The sequence below is a fragment of the Micromys minutus genome, assembly GCF_963924665.1.
Source record: "Micromys minutus genome assembly, chromosome: 13".
NCBI lineage: Eukaryota > Metazoa > Chordata > Mammalia > Rodentia > Muridae > Micromys > Micromys minutus.
The window spans coordinates 52,068,361-52,081,143 of record NC_137982.1 but is presented as its reverse complement, the minus strand read 5'-3'; the positions used below and the strand labels follow the sequence as shown (position 1 = coordinate 52,081,143).

General features: G+C 42.6%; 1 protein-coding gene across 1 annotated transcript in view; it reads left to right on the top strand.

Annotated features, from left to right (window-relative positions):
* NCKAP1 (NCK associated protein 1) overlaps window positions 1-12,783 on the top strand; it is a 67,371-nt gene that overhangs the window by 32,450 nt on the left and 22,138 nt on the right. The window contains exons 10-16 of the mRNA XM_080927131.1: window positions 864-920; window positions 1,770-1,866; window positions 3,110-3,216; window positions 4,905-5,037; window positions 9,332-9,413; window positions 10,981-11,039; window positions 12,160-12,305. Coding sequence (XP_080783257.1) covers window positions 864-920; window positions 1,770-1,866; window positions 3,110-3,216; window positions 4,905-5,037; window positions 9,332-9,413; window positions 10,981-11,039; window positions 12,160-12,305 — 681 coding nt within the window. The remainder of the gene's footprint in view (window positions 1-863; window positions 921-1,769; window positions 1,867-3,109; window positions 3,217-4,904; window positions 5,038-9,331; window positions 9,414-10,980; window positions 11,040-12,159; window positions 12,306-12,783) is intronic.

Here is a 12,783-nt window from a genome sequence, read left to right as displayed (position 1 = left end):
CAGTTTCTCAAAGGAAAATAAATCTTACATATAGAAATTGTTTTTTTTATGTAAATGGCTCAGCTGTCAGGGATATGTTTTTTTCCTGTTATGAATTTTGAGTATCACTAATGCTCATAACATTATTTATTATTTATTGATATGTTTATTTTAGTGATACATCTGAGGTGTTTAGTTAATATTGGAGCTTTGTCTCATAGTTTTTATTAGAAGGCGCTTATTATGTATATCTGTGTGTGTGTGTGTGTGTGTGTGTGTGTGTATATATATATATATATACACACACATGGATAGATATAGATAAATATGTAGATGTGTTTGTGCATTTATATGTGTGTAGTACATAGTATATAAGAATAAACCACAGTTTTCTCTCTTAAAATTAAAAAAAAAACTTAAAGTAATATAAATGCTTTCCTGCCTTAGCTTTCTGTACTACAAACCCCTTCATTCAAAGTTGTGCTGTTGAGTTTTCATGTATATCTTTTTAGGATTTATCTGTGCTTATGAGTGACCTCACTAGATTCAGAAGCAATCAGTTTTGAGTACTTTAGATGCTTGGAAATGACTTAATTGCATCAAAAGGAAATTTTAATATATCTAGGGCTTTTGAAAATTATAAAATTTAATTAAAGCTTGTATTATAAAGTTTCATTTTATTTTCAGATTTGCTGTAACTAATATTTTTCTAGGAAGAAGTACTAGAAACGTCATTTTAGATGGAGTTCCCTCCTCATTTCCTTTGTAAACCATCGTGATTGTTGAAAATAAGGATTTCAAAATGACTTTTCATATTTCACTCATTCTCTTTGGCTTTCTTTTCAGAGTAAGATTGACAGGCTTTATTTTTTTCTTGCACACAGCTACAATAAGCGTATTAACGACATAAGAGAATGTAAGGAGGCGGCTGTATCCCATGCGTAAGTAGTTCCATTTGTGAAGAGCTTCTTAAGACATGGCGTCGATGTGTGAGCACAGGTTAGTGACCTGGAAAGGAAAGATGAGAACTTGAACTGATGGAAAAGTAAGTGTATCACCTCTGTACCTAGTACCTGGTGAGCATTGTAGGTCTCAGATGCTTTGGTACTGGTAATCCAGAAGTACATGGAACAGACTTAGGTTGTTAACAGCTTCATAAGCCTTGTTTGTGTATTAGAGTAGCCATAGTGCGTGCCTATGCTTACACCACAACGCATGTGCTGTGCTCAGAGGACGTCCTGGGGAAGTTGATTCTCCACCCACCGTGGGCTCTGGGGATCAAGCTGGCATGGTCTGTGTTGAAGGCAGGCACTGTTTCTAGCTGTGCTATCTCTGCGGGTCCTGCCATTGTGTTCCCCATAGCAGCGCTTTGCAAGCTGTGCTGACTGTTGAACAATCTCAGGAACATCATTACATTTTTACACTGCAGACAGTGTGAGAACATGACGTTCTTTCAAAAGTATGTCAGCCCCACAACTTTCTCCAGTTGAATATGCTTAAGTCAATGAATATATAGAAATTAGTGTTTTAAGACCTATAACCTATTTACCAGTTTTCTCATGAAATAGTTTGATATATCAGCTTAGTTGTTGTGGGTGATTGTATTCTCCCATGAACTTAGACAAGAGGAAATGGTGACACTGCCTAGTCCATGAGTTTCTTCAAGGCAGAGCAAAGACAAGCACCATTGCATGGATGAGGACAGCGTGTCTCAAGTTGTAATTGCTCATTCTTGGTCCCCATTCTCTGCTGAACGGAGCACAGGTGACATCCTGTATCTTTCCTTACAGTGGCTCAATGCACAGAGAAAGACGCAAGTTTTTACGATCTGCACTGAAAGAACTAGCGACTGTCCTCTCTGACCAGCCTGGCCTGCTTGGTCCCAAGGTAACTGATTGATGACTGTATGCTGTCCACCCTGTAAAAGCAGGTTTTCTGTATGAATGGGACTAAAATGTGAGCCAAGAATGGATTTGCTGGCTTAGGGCTGAGCATCACACTTCTGTCTTTCCTTCATTTCTTACATGTGCGCTCTGTCAGTGTGCACACTGCTGTGCTCTGTGTGTGTGCACACTGCTGTGCTCTGTCTGTATTCACACTGCTGTGCTCTGTCTGTGTGCACACTGCTGTGCTCTGTCTGTGTGCACACTACTGTGTGCTCTGTATTCACACTGCTGTGCTCTGTCTGTATTCACACTGCTGTGCTCTGTCTGTGTGTACACTGCTGTGCTCTGTCTGTGTGCACACTGCTGTGCTCTGTCTGTATTCACACTGCTGTGCTCTGTCTGTGTGCACACTGCTGTGCTCTGTCTGTGTGCACACTGCTGTGCTCTGTCTGTATTCACACTGCTGTGCTCTGTCTGTGTGCACACTGCTGTGCTCTGTCTGTATTCACACTGCTGTGCTCTGTCTGTATTCACACTGCTGTGCTCTGTCTGTGTGCACACTGCTGTGCTCTGTCTGTGTGCACACTGCTGTGCTCTGTGTGTGTGCACACTGCTGTGCTCTGTCTGTGTGCACACTGCTGTGCTCTGTCTGTATTCACACTGCTGTGCTCTGTGTGCACACTGCTGTGCTCTGTCTGTATTCACACTGCTGTGCTCTGTCTGTGTGCACACTACTGTGTGCTCTGTATTCACACTGCTGTGCTCTGTCTGTATTCACACTGCTGTGCTCTGTGTGTGTGCACACTGCTGTGCTCTGTCTGTGTGCACACTGCTGTGCTCTGTCTGTATTCACACTGCTGTGCTCTGTCTGTGTGCACACTGCTGTGCTCTGTCTGTATTCACACTGCTGTGCTCTGTCTGTATTCACACTGCTGTGCTCTGTCTGTATTCACACTGCTGTGCTCTGTCTGTGTGCACACTGCTGTGCTCTGTCTGTGTGCACACTGCTGTGCTCTGTGTGTGCACACTGCTGTGCTCTGTCTGTGTGCACACTGCTGTGCTCTGTCTGTATTCACACTGCTGTGCTCTGTCTGTGTGCACACTGCTGTGCTCTGTCTTGTGCTGACTGGCTCTTTTAAATTTAGTGTTATTCCTTGTCAGAGACTTTCACTTAGAGCAAGCCTATGAGTAAACTTGGTTTTTAGTTGTTGAATAATCAGTTTTGTTGTTTTGCTTTTCAATAGGCACTTTTTGTCTTCATGGCGTTATCTTTTGCCCGTGACGAAATTATATGGCTACTCCGTCATGCAGACAACATGCCAAAGAAGAGCGCGGATGACTTCATAGACAAGTGAGTGCATAGCGGGGCGGCGTTTATTTCTTGTTTATGCTGGTTGATGGGTCTGACGTCCGAGGACTTATATTAAAGCAAAGATGTTTTTTAAAAACTCTTTGGGGGTCTTTATATTTGTAATAGAATATATGTTGGCAATATAATATTAATGATATAAATTAGAATCCTAAAGCTCTATAAGACTTTTACTATTTCTGTTATAGTAGTGGTAAGAAAGTTGTTCTTGGGCTCTGCCAAATAATATTTCCTATGCATTTGCTCTCAAATAAACATTAAATAAAAATTACTAATGGTCTGGTTGCCATCGATGCGACATTTGAAATACCTTCTTTTAGTCTCTAGTGTCTTATTCAGAGTTAGATACTTGGAACTAGAAAAAAAGCAGACTGAAAATCTTATATTTTGTTAATATTCTTTAACCAATTAAAAAATATGTATATGAAAAGTGAAAATTGTACTTTCATTTGAATATTCCACATTTTTTTTCTGTGAAAAAAAAATTGTTTATATAAAAGAACTTTTTAAAAAGATTTATTTATTTAATGTATGTGAGTACACTGTAGCTGTCTTCAGACACACCAGAAGAGGGCATCGGATCCCTTTACAGATGGTTGTGAGCCACCATGTGGTTGCTGGGATTTGAACTTAGGATCTCTGGAAGAGCAGTCCAATGTTTCTACCCAGCTGAGCCATCTCTCCAGCCCATGAAAGATTTTTTAAAGGAAGTAGTTGACATTAAAAATTAATGGCCTTTCTTAGGGAAAAGTTCTACCCACAAGCATATACATATACCACACACACACAGTCACATACACATACAAAAACACTTATTTTGTCTGTGACAATAGTGTAAAAAGCTGTCTTTGACTACTTTATGGGATCTTAGTTTTTCCACTCATATCTACATTTTCCCCACCTTTTTAACCCCCTTACACTAGGTAGGAGAGAAGGGGATAGAAGGGAAAGGGGACAATATCGTTAGAGTACTTCCTGCTGACTGGGGTGCTGAGTTGCTTGGGAAAAATTTAATATTTCCTGTCTTAATTTTCCTTTCTTCCTTCCTTCCTTCCTTCCTTCCTTCCTTCCTTCCTTCCTTCCTGTCTTTCCTTCCTTTCCTCTTCCTACTTCATTTAGTTTCTTATGACAGTTCTCCCCATTTTTTAATTGTTTTATTTATTTGCGTTCCAACTGTCCCCTTCTCAGTCCTGCATCTCAGAGTTCTTCGTCCCTTCTCCTTAGTCTCTGACAGGGTGCGACCCCCACTTGACCCACTCACACCACCTCCGCTCACCCCCTCCCCACCCCCAGGGATCCCCCTTCCCTGGAGCTTCAAGTTGACAGGTTTAGGTACTTCATCTCCTACGTTGTTCACCACGACTTAGCAAACCAGCAACAGCCCCACCCCTCTTGGTGCACCAGATTTCCTATACCCTTGCAGAAGTCCCCAGGACTCCAGCCATCACATACACAGCTGCAGGAAGTGTCTGCAGCTGCACGTCAGGCCCTTAGTAGAGCACGAGGTAAACCTGTCGCCTGCTGTGCACAACCTGACGCAGCTTCACATCCATACCTAGGACTAAAATGAAACATATTCTTAAAATATTTATCTGTTTTTTAAAGAAACCAAAGTTCTCACTGCAACAGTAAACTTACTGTCTGAAATGTTTCTTTGGACTTTTCACAAGGCACATTGCTGAGCTGATATTTTACATGGAAGAGCTTAGAGCACATGTCAGGAAGTATGGGCCTGTCATGCAGAGGTACTACGTGCAGTACCTCTCTGGCTTTGACGCTGTTGTCCTCAATGAACTTGTGCAGGTAAGAAGTCTCCTATCTTTATATGAACTACAACCGTGTACCAAATGATGTAAATAGAAATGAGCTGTGGTCACATCTGCCCGAGATCATTGTCTACAGGTGAAAGTACAGGTACTGCTGCTGCAGTGTGTCTGCTGCTGCAGTGTGTCTGCTGCTGCAGTGTGTCTGCTGCTGCAGTGTGTCTGCTGCTGCAGTGTGTCTGCTGCTGCAGTGTGTCTGCTGCTGCAGTGTGCTGGTGCTGCAGTGTGTTGATGCTGCAGTGTGCTGGTGCTGCAGTGTGTCTGCTGCTGCAGTGTGCTGGTGCTGCAGTGTGTCTGCTGCTACAGTGTGTTGCTGCTGCAGTGTGTCTGCTGCTGCAGTGTGTTGCTGCTACAGTGTGTCTGCTGCTGCCGTGTGTTGCTGCCGCAGTGTGCTGGTGCTGCAGTGTGTCTGCTGCAGTTTGTTTGCTGCTGCAGTGTGCTGGTGCTGCAGTGTGTTGATGCTGCAGTGTGCTGGTGCTGCAGTGTGTTGATGCTGCAGTGTGCTGGTGCTGCAGTGTGCTGGTGCTGCAGTGTGTCTGCTGCAGTGTGTTTGCTGCTGCAGTGTGCTGGTGCTGCAGTGTGTTGATGCTGCAGTGTGCTGGTGCTGCAGTGTGCTGATGCTGCAGTGTGCTGGTGCTGCAGTGTGCTGGTGCTGCAGTGTGTTGGTGCTGCAGTGTGTCTGCTGCTGCAGTGTGTTTGCTGCTGCAGTGTGCTGGTGCTGCAGTGTGTTGGTGCTGCAGTGTGTCTGCTGCTGCAGTGTGTCTGCTGCTGCAGTGTGTCTGCTGCTGCAGTGTGCTGGTGCTGCAGTGTGTTGATGCTGCAGTGTGTTTGCTGCTGCAGTGTGCTGGTGCTGCAGTGTGTTGGTGCTGCAGTGTGTCTGCTGCTGCAGTGTGTCTGCTGCTGCAGTGTGTCTGCTGCTGCAGTGTGCTGGTGCTGCAGTGTGTTGATGCTGCAGTGTGCTGGTACTGCAGTGTGCTGGTGCTGCAGTGTGTCTGCTGCTGCAGTGTGCTGGTGCTGCAGTGTGTTGCTGCTGCAGTGTGCTGGTCCTGCAGTGTGTTGGTGCTGCAGTGTGTTTGCTGCAGTGTGTTTGCTGCTGCAGTGTGTTTGCTGCAGTGTGTTGGTGCTGCAGTGTGTCTGCTGCTGCAGTGTGTCTGCTGCTGCAGTGTGTCTTCTGCTGTAGTGTGTCTGCTGCTGCAGTGTGTCTGCTGCTGCAGTGTGTTGGTGCTGCAGTGTGTCTGCTGCTGTAGTGTGTTGGTGCTGCAGTGTGTCTGCTGCTGCAGTGTGTCTGCTGCTGCAGTGTGTCTGCTGCTGCAGTGTGTCTGCTGCTGCAGTGTGTTGGTACTGCAGTGTGTTTGCTGCTGCAGTGTGTTGGTGATGCAGTGTGTTTGCTGCTGCAGTGTGTCTGCTGCTGCAGTGTGTCTGCTGCTGCAGTGTGTCTGGTGCTGTAGTGTGTCTGCTGCTGCAGTGTGTTGCTGCTGCAGTGTGTCTGCTGCTGCAGTGTGTTGGTACTGCAGTGTGTCTGGTACTGCAGTGTGTCTGCTGCTGCAGTGTGTCTGCTGCTGCAGTGTGTCTGCTGCTGTAGTGTGTCTGCTGCTGCAGTGTGTTGGTACTGCAGTGTGTCTGGTACTGCAGTGTGTCTGCTGCTGCAGTGTGTTGCTGCTGCAGTGTGTCTGCTGCTGCAGTGTGTTGGTACTGCAGTGTGTCTGCTGCTGCAGTGTGTCTGGTACTGCAGTGTGTCTGCTGCTGCAGTGTGTCTGCTGCTGCAGTGTGTTGCTGCTGCAGTGTGTCTGCTGCTGCAGTGTGTTGGTACTGCAGTGTGTCTGCTGCTGCAGTGTGTCTGGTACTGCAGTGTGTCTGCTGCTGCAGTGTGTCTGCTGCTGCAGTGTGTTGCTGCTGCAGTGTGTCTGCTGCTGCAGTGTGTTGGTACTGCAGTGTGTCTGCTGCTGCAGTGTGTTGGTACTGCAGTGTGTCTGCTGCTGTAGTGTGTCTGCTGCTGCAGTGTGTCTGCTGCTTCAGTGTGTTGCTGCTGCAGTGTGTTGGTACTGCAGTGTGTTGGTACTGCAGTGTGTCTGCTGCTGCAGTGTGTTGGTACTGCAGTGTGTTTGCTACTGCAGTGTGCTGGTGCTGCTGATGTTCACCTGAGCTTGTCAGTGACAGGCTGATGACAGGTGAGAGGCGACAGGCAGGCTAAGGGGTGGTTATTAGACTGAATAACCTGCTACAAGGGTCAGAAAATGAATAATTCTTTTGGACTCTGAATTCAAATGTCCTAATTTTATTTTTATTTGGGATTTTCCTCTTTGGTTTTTAATGTTTGGTTTTTACTAAATTTTTTCTGTAATTTTGTCTTTTTTAACTATAACAAATTTCTTTAATTTTATTGCAAGTGAACTGCAATGAAAAAAAATTTTTTTAAATTTTGTCTTACCATATAAACTCACAGGGGCCTAAAACTATTATAAACTAATGAACAATACAAATAAAGGAGTAATAAAATTTTCTTAAAAAACAAAAACAAACAAAAAACCACCCCCCCCCCCGAATTTTTCTAGGCTCATTTATCTTATCCACTAGATGGCGCATAGACACCCTTTAAAAAAATACAATTATTAAAGAGTACTCATTAAAGGAACCAGGACACCATAATTTTTATTTACAGTTATTCACTAGCTGAACTTTGGCCTGCCATTACTACTTCTTATGTATTTATATAATATATAATATTAAAACAAACTTAAACTTCCTGGTTTCATGCAATTTTTGAAACTATGATGTAGCTCTTTGGATATTTACTAAGAAACTTTAAATGATTTTTGATGCATTACTAAAACGTTTAAGCCACTTAGAATGTATTGAAGTGCTTTATATAAAACAGAGTACACTAATGCTGGGAAAATGTTGTACTTTCTCCTGGACATAGTAGTTTAGTCGCAATAGCAAGAATAGTAATGTTAAAGTCACTGTCCCCAGGGATGGTATAGCTGTGAGGGTAGATAATGTAATTACTGTTGAAGAAAAGTTAATATAAATTGATTGGTATCTCATCGGGAGCAGAGCCAGTGTTCAAACTTAAACTGTAACATGAACGGCAGTGTTTATTTCTCTCTCCTTATGGATAAGTTATGGTGTGTTTAACTGGCCGCTAAGGTATAAATATAAAAGTAAGATTACAAACCTGGTAATGAAGTTTCTTCTTATAAATGTAACTTTTGTACTGTATTTTTGTTTAAGAAACAAAATTGAACATTTTGGCCATTTTTAGTGCATAGCTCAAAGACAAGTGCTCACAGGTTGATGTGTAAAGTTAATGTTTTCATAAACTATATTTTATATATTGTTTATGAGCTAAGCACCTGTCTCTGTTTAACTTTTTTACCTTATAAAAAGGATGTATTTTTTTTATACTTCGTAAGGGTGCCTTGGTTACCTGTTTGTCAGTGTACTGTGTGCAGGGCATTGGGTGGCCCTGAACTGAGTTCAGACAGTTGAGCAATGCCACGCGGTGCTAGGGTTCCTATCCCAGAACTGCAGCCGGCGCTGACCACTGAGCTAGCTCCAGCGCAGACGTGCTTTTTGTTTTTAATAACTCAGTTTTTTGCTTTTGAAGTGCTGTGGATTAAACTAAGGGCATGTTACCTGCCCGCCAAGAGCTTTGCTGCTCAGCGACATTCCAAGTTCCCTGGTGTACATTTTCTTAACCAGATAAAAAGAATTTTATTTGCGGATTTTACTGTTTGATTGTGGCCTTTTCACATTGAACAGGCTTAGTCACACCTGAAAATTTGGTGTGGGTTTCTTTGTCTCTTTGGTTTTTTGTATTTTGTTTGGTTGTGTGTGTTTTTCTTTCTTTCTTTTTGTTTGTTTTTCTGTTTTTGAGGCATATATTTACAAATATATTTAAAATCTGTGTTGTAGTTTTGATGCAGTGCATATTCGTGTACCACATTTACACAGAGTATTCCCAGCATCTCTGTGCTTCAGGGGAGGTTTCTCAGAGCTCTTTAACAGTGGTGTCTTGTCAGTACAGCTTTAGCTTCCTGAGACTTTGTCATACATATAAAATTATGCTTTATAATCTTTTTGGTTTATTTCTTTCTGTTAACATAGTGTTGTTGAGATTTATTTTTGGTACAGATCAGCATTTAATTCTTTTTTTTTTTTTTTCCTGAAAAATAATTCTGTGGTGTTGATATACAAGTTTATCATCATCCGAGTTTATCCGTCCATGAGCCAATAGATCTTAAATGGCTTTCACATTACTTTGTTGTTCTCAGAATCTCTCTGTTTGCCCTGAAGATGAATCAATCATCATGTCCTCTTTTGTTAACACTATGACGTCCCTAAGTGTAAAACAAGGTAAGTCGCACGATGTTGTCTTTCAGTTAAGCTTCAAGTTGGGTGGTTAAAAAAATGTTAACAGTTAAATTTTATAAAATCATTTTCCTTTCATTTTTGGTTTTATCTGTTACCTTTGTCTTAATTTAGTTCTGTTAGAGGAAGGTTTTTCAAAATAGGTTTTGAATGGGGTTCATAAAATGTTATTTTATAATATTTATTAGTTAGGAGAAAAAGACAAGAAGGTGAACTGGGAGTCCTGAGCATGTGTGTGTCTCTGGCACACCCGGGACAGCACTGTGCTGTTGGTAATCAATGGCAGAAGTGGTGGGACCTTTCGTGCCAGTACTGGGGAAACTGGAACAGGCCAGCTTGCTGCACATAGTGTGTTCCAATGAGGCCCTGATCAAAAGGGCAAATGGTAACCATGATTTAAGGTCTGTCCCGTTATTTTATAGGTACTGTCCTCTTTGATCCGCAGCATTCAAAGGGAGTTATTGCTTTTGTCGGGTTCGGAAACTATACGTTTCCCTAAGGGGTTTGAGAGTTAACCTTTCAGTTATTTGTAAGTACGAAGTTATTTGAAATTAGATATGCCAACTCGAAAATGAGTATTGTGCCCACACCAGCAGACCTGTGCTCCTGTTGTCACTGGTGTCTTACCAAGACTCAGTTCTCCAAGGAAGCTGACGTATTGCAGGCTTAGCTCTCACATTAAATTTTGTTGCTTTCATGGTCTTACTTAGAAAATTTACTTAGCACAGGCCATCCTAACTAATGTTCCATGTGTTATCAGTTAGGAATCTCAGGATCTCAGTACCAGTCTCCAAAGATTTTTTATTTATGAAAATTGGAACTTTGGTGCTTAAATTTCATTTTCCACTCCTGCACCCTATAGCGACATCAGTCTACAGACATAGTGCTTTTGTAAAGTGCTTGGAAACACTTGTTAATGGGGGTGTGGAGTTGGATCTTTGTGATTGACTGGATGCTTTTGGGGGGGGTCTCTTTTTCTTCCAACTCTACATAGTCCTTTTACCTCGGCCCCTACCTGATCAATTAACCACACTTTTATTTCTGAGCTACCATAGTGTGGATAGGACTTAGGCAGGAGCCACTCTGCTGCGCAGCTCTGACTCACTGAGCACAATGTCAGCCTATGTAGAACCCCTTCCTATTCAAGGCTGGTTTTCTTTTGTAATTACTGTGACGTTGTATTAAAATCCTTATTTTCAGCAAACATGTAAGTTGCTTTCTGTTTGGGTCATTTTGAACTACCCTGGCATGGGTGTGTGAATAACACTTTTTTTTTTTCCTTTTCAGTTATATACCCAGGAATTGAATTGTCTTCTCTCTTTACTGTGTTTATTTTGGTTTTGTGGTTTTGAGATGGAGCTCACTAGGTGGCTCTGGCTGTCCTAGAACTGTGCAGACCAGGCTGGCCTCAAGTAAAGAATTCTGCCTGCATCTGCCTCCTACTTGATGGGATGAAAGACCTGCACCACTATATATATCTTAGCTCTTAAAGGATACGATAGAATTAGTGAATTTTAAAATCATTAATTTGCCCCCCCTCCTGTTATTGCAGTTGAAGATGGGGAAGTGTTTGATTTCAGAGGAATGAGATTAGATTGGTTTCGGTTACAGGTAAGGATAACTTGATTTGTGGTGTTCTGTTTTCTTTGAATACATTAAAGTTTTATAACTTTATGAATTAACTTACTGAAAAATGTCTTATGTGCTGAACCACAAGAAACGTTTTGTAAATTATTAAACCTATATAAATATATTTCTAACAGGCCAATATAGGTTTTTAATAAAATAGGTTGTGATTTTATAATACCCATAAAGCTGCACCTTTTCTCATATTTAACAAAATGGTGGAGTTAGTGAGACCCACAGAGGAGAAGCTCCTAACAGCCAGAACTGTCGTCAGCAGCTGGTTCTGTTGCCCGTCACATCTAGTTTTTCCTACCTGAGTTACTTGAGTAACCGTCACTCTCAAGCAGGTCATGGTGCGCTGTCGGAATGCTGGCAGCATGGCCTCTAAGGGCTCTGCCTCTTTGCTTTCTAGCCACATCTGCCTTCCCTGTTCCTTCCATGCACAGCCAGCTTTCTTAAATATGGACCCGAGTCCTTTCTGTGGTCTATAACCTGGAAGTCGTTCCTTAGCACTTTCTTCCTTCGTTTGCACTGGACTCTGGTCACTGTGGCCAGTGTTGACCTGTGAGCACTGTGCTCCCTCCTGTTACTCTCCGCCCTTCCGAAGTGTCCAGTGTTCACGGACAGGATTCTGGTTTCTCTTTGGTATCTTAGTTATGGAGTTTCTTTTTCCACAACCTGCCTGAGAATTTTAGTTAAATCTTACAACTTTCTTCATGTGGCCCATCTTAATTTACTTATTTGCATATGTCTGTAGACGTTATTAAATTAGTTTAGTCTATTATATCACCCAGTTTCATGTTTGTGTGTAGACATTTCTGGACAGGTACACATGTGGAGGCAGGAAAAGAACTCTTGGGAGTAAGTTTTTTCTTCCACCGTGTGGGTTCAAGGTATTGAACTAGATCATTTGGATCAACTATAAACAAGCCCACCGGTTAAGCCCGTGTACCAGCTCCTACTGTGAGCGCTGGTGGGAAATGATGTTTTAATGCAGTAGCGAGGTTTAAATGCTTTCCAGTGATGGGCTCTTTCCTCTGTAATGACAAACTTTGAGTCATTAGTCTACTCCTAACTACTGTTACTTGTGGTTGAACTGCCGCAGGCTTACACCAGTGTCTCCAAAGCTTCACTTAGCCTTGCAGATCACCGAGAACTTGGGAAGATGATGAACACAATAATATTCCACACAAAAATGGTAGATTCCTTGGTGGAAATGTTGGTAGAAACATCGGATCTCTCCATATTTTGGTATGTTGTAATTTCCCTTAAGTCTAAACTAGAAATGTTCATTATGAAGCTGCTTGTTTTCTGTTAGTGTAGTCGTCAAGACCGTTCAGTGCCATATTTGAGACCGTAAAAGGCACACTTCTATGAAAGCCTTGGGACAGCTGGGTGGCCTGCACAGGTGTGAGAACTGATGGCTCGCACCTTTAGTCCTGGCACTTGGGAAACAGAGGCAGGTGTCTGTCTGAGTTCCAGCATAGCCAGGGACACAGAGAAACAGTATCCGGGAAAAACAAACAAAAACAGAAGCTACTCCTAAGATCAGCCAACTCTTCCTGGTGTGAAGTTCCTTGCATTTTGTTTGAAGATGAAAGTCTCACGTTAATGGCTCATGTACATATGTAGTCCTAGTACAAAAAGATTGTGGATACATCAAGGAGAGCCAGTGTGGGAGTTAATGCCTGGTAACGTGACCCTGCCGTGTCAGACACTTGTGTCCTGG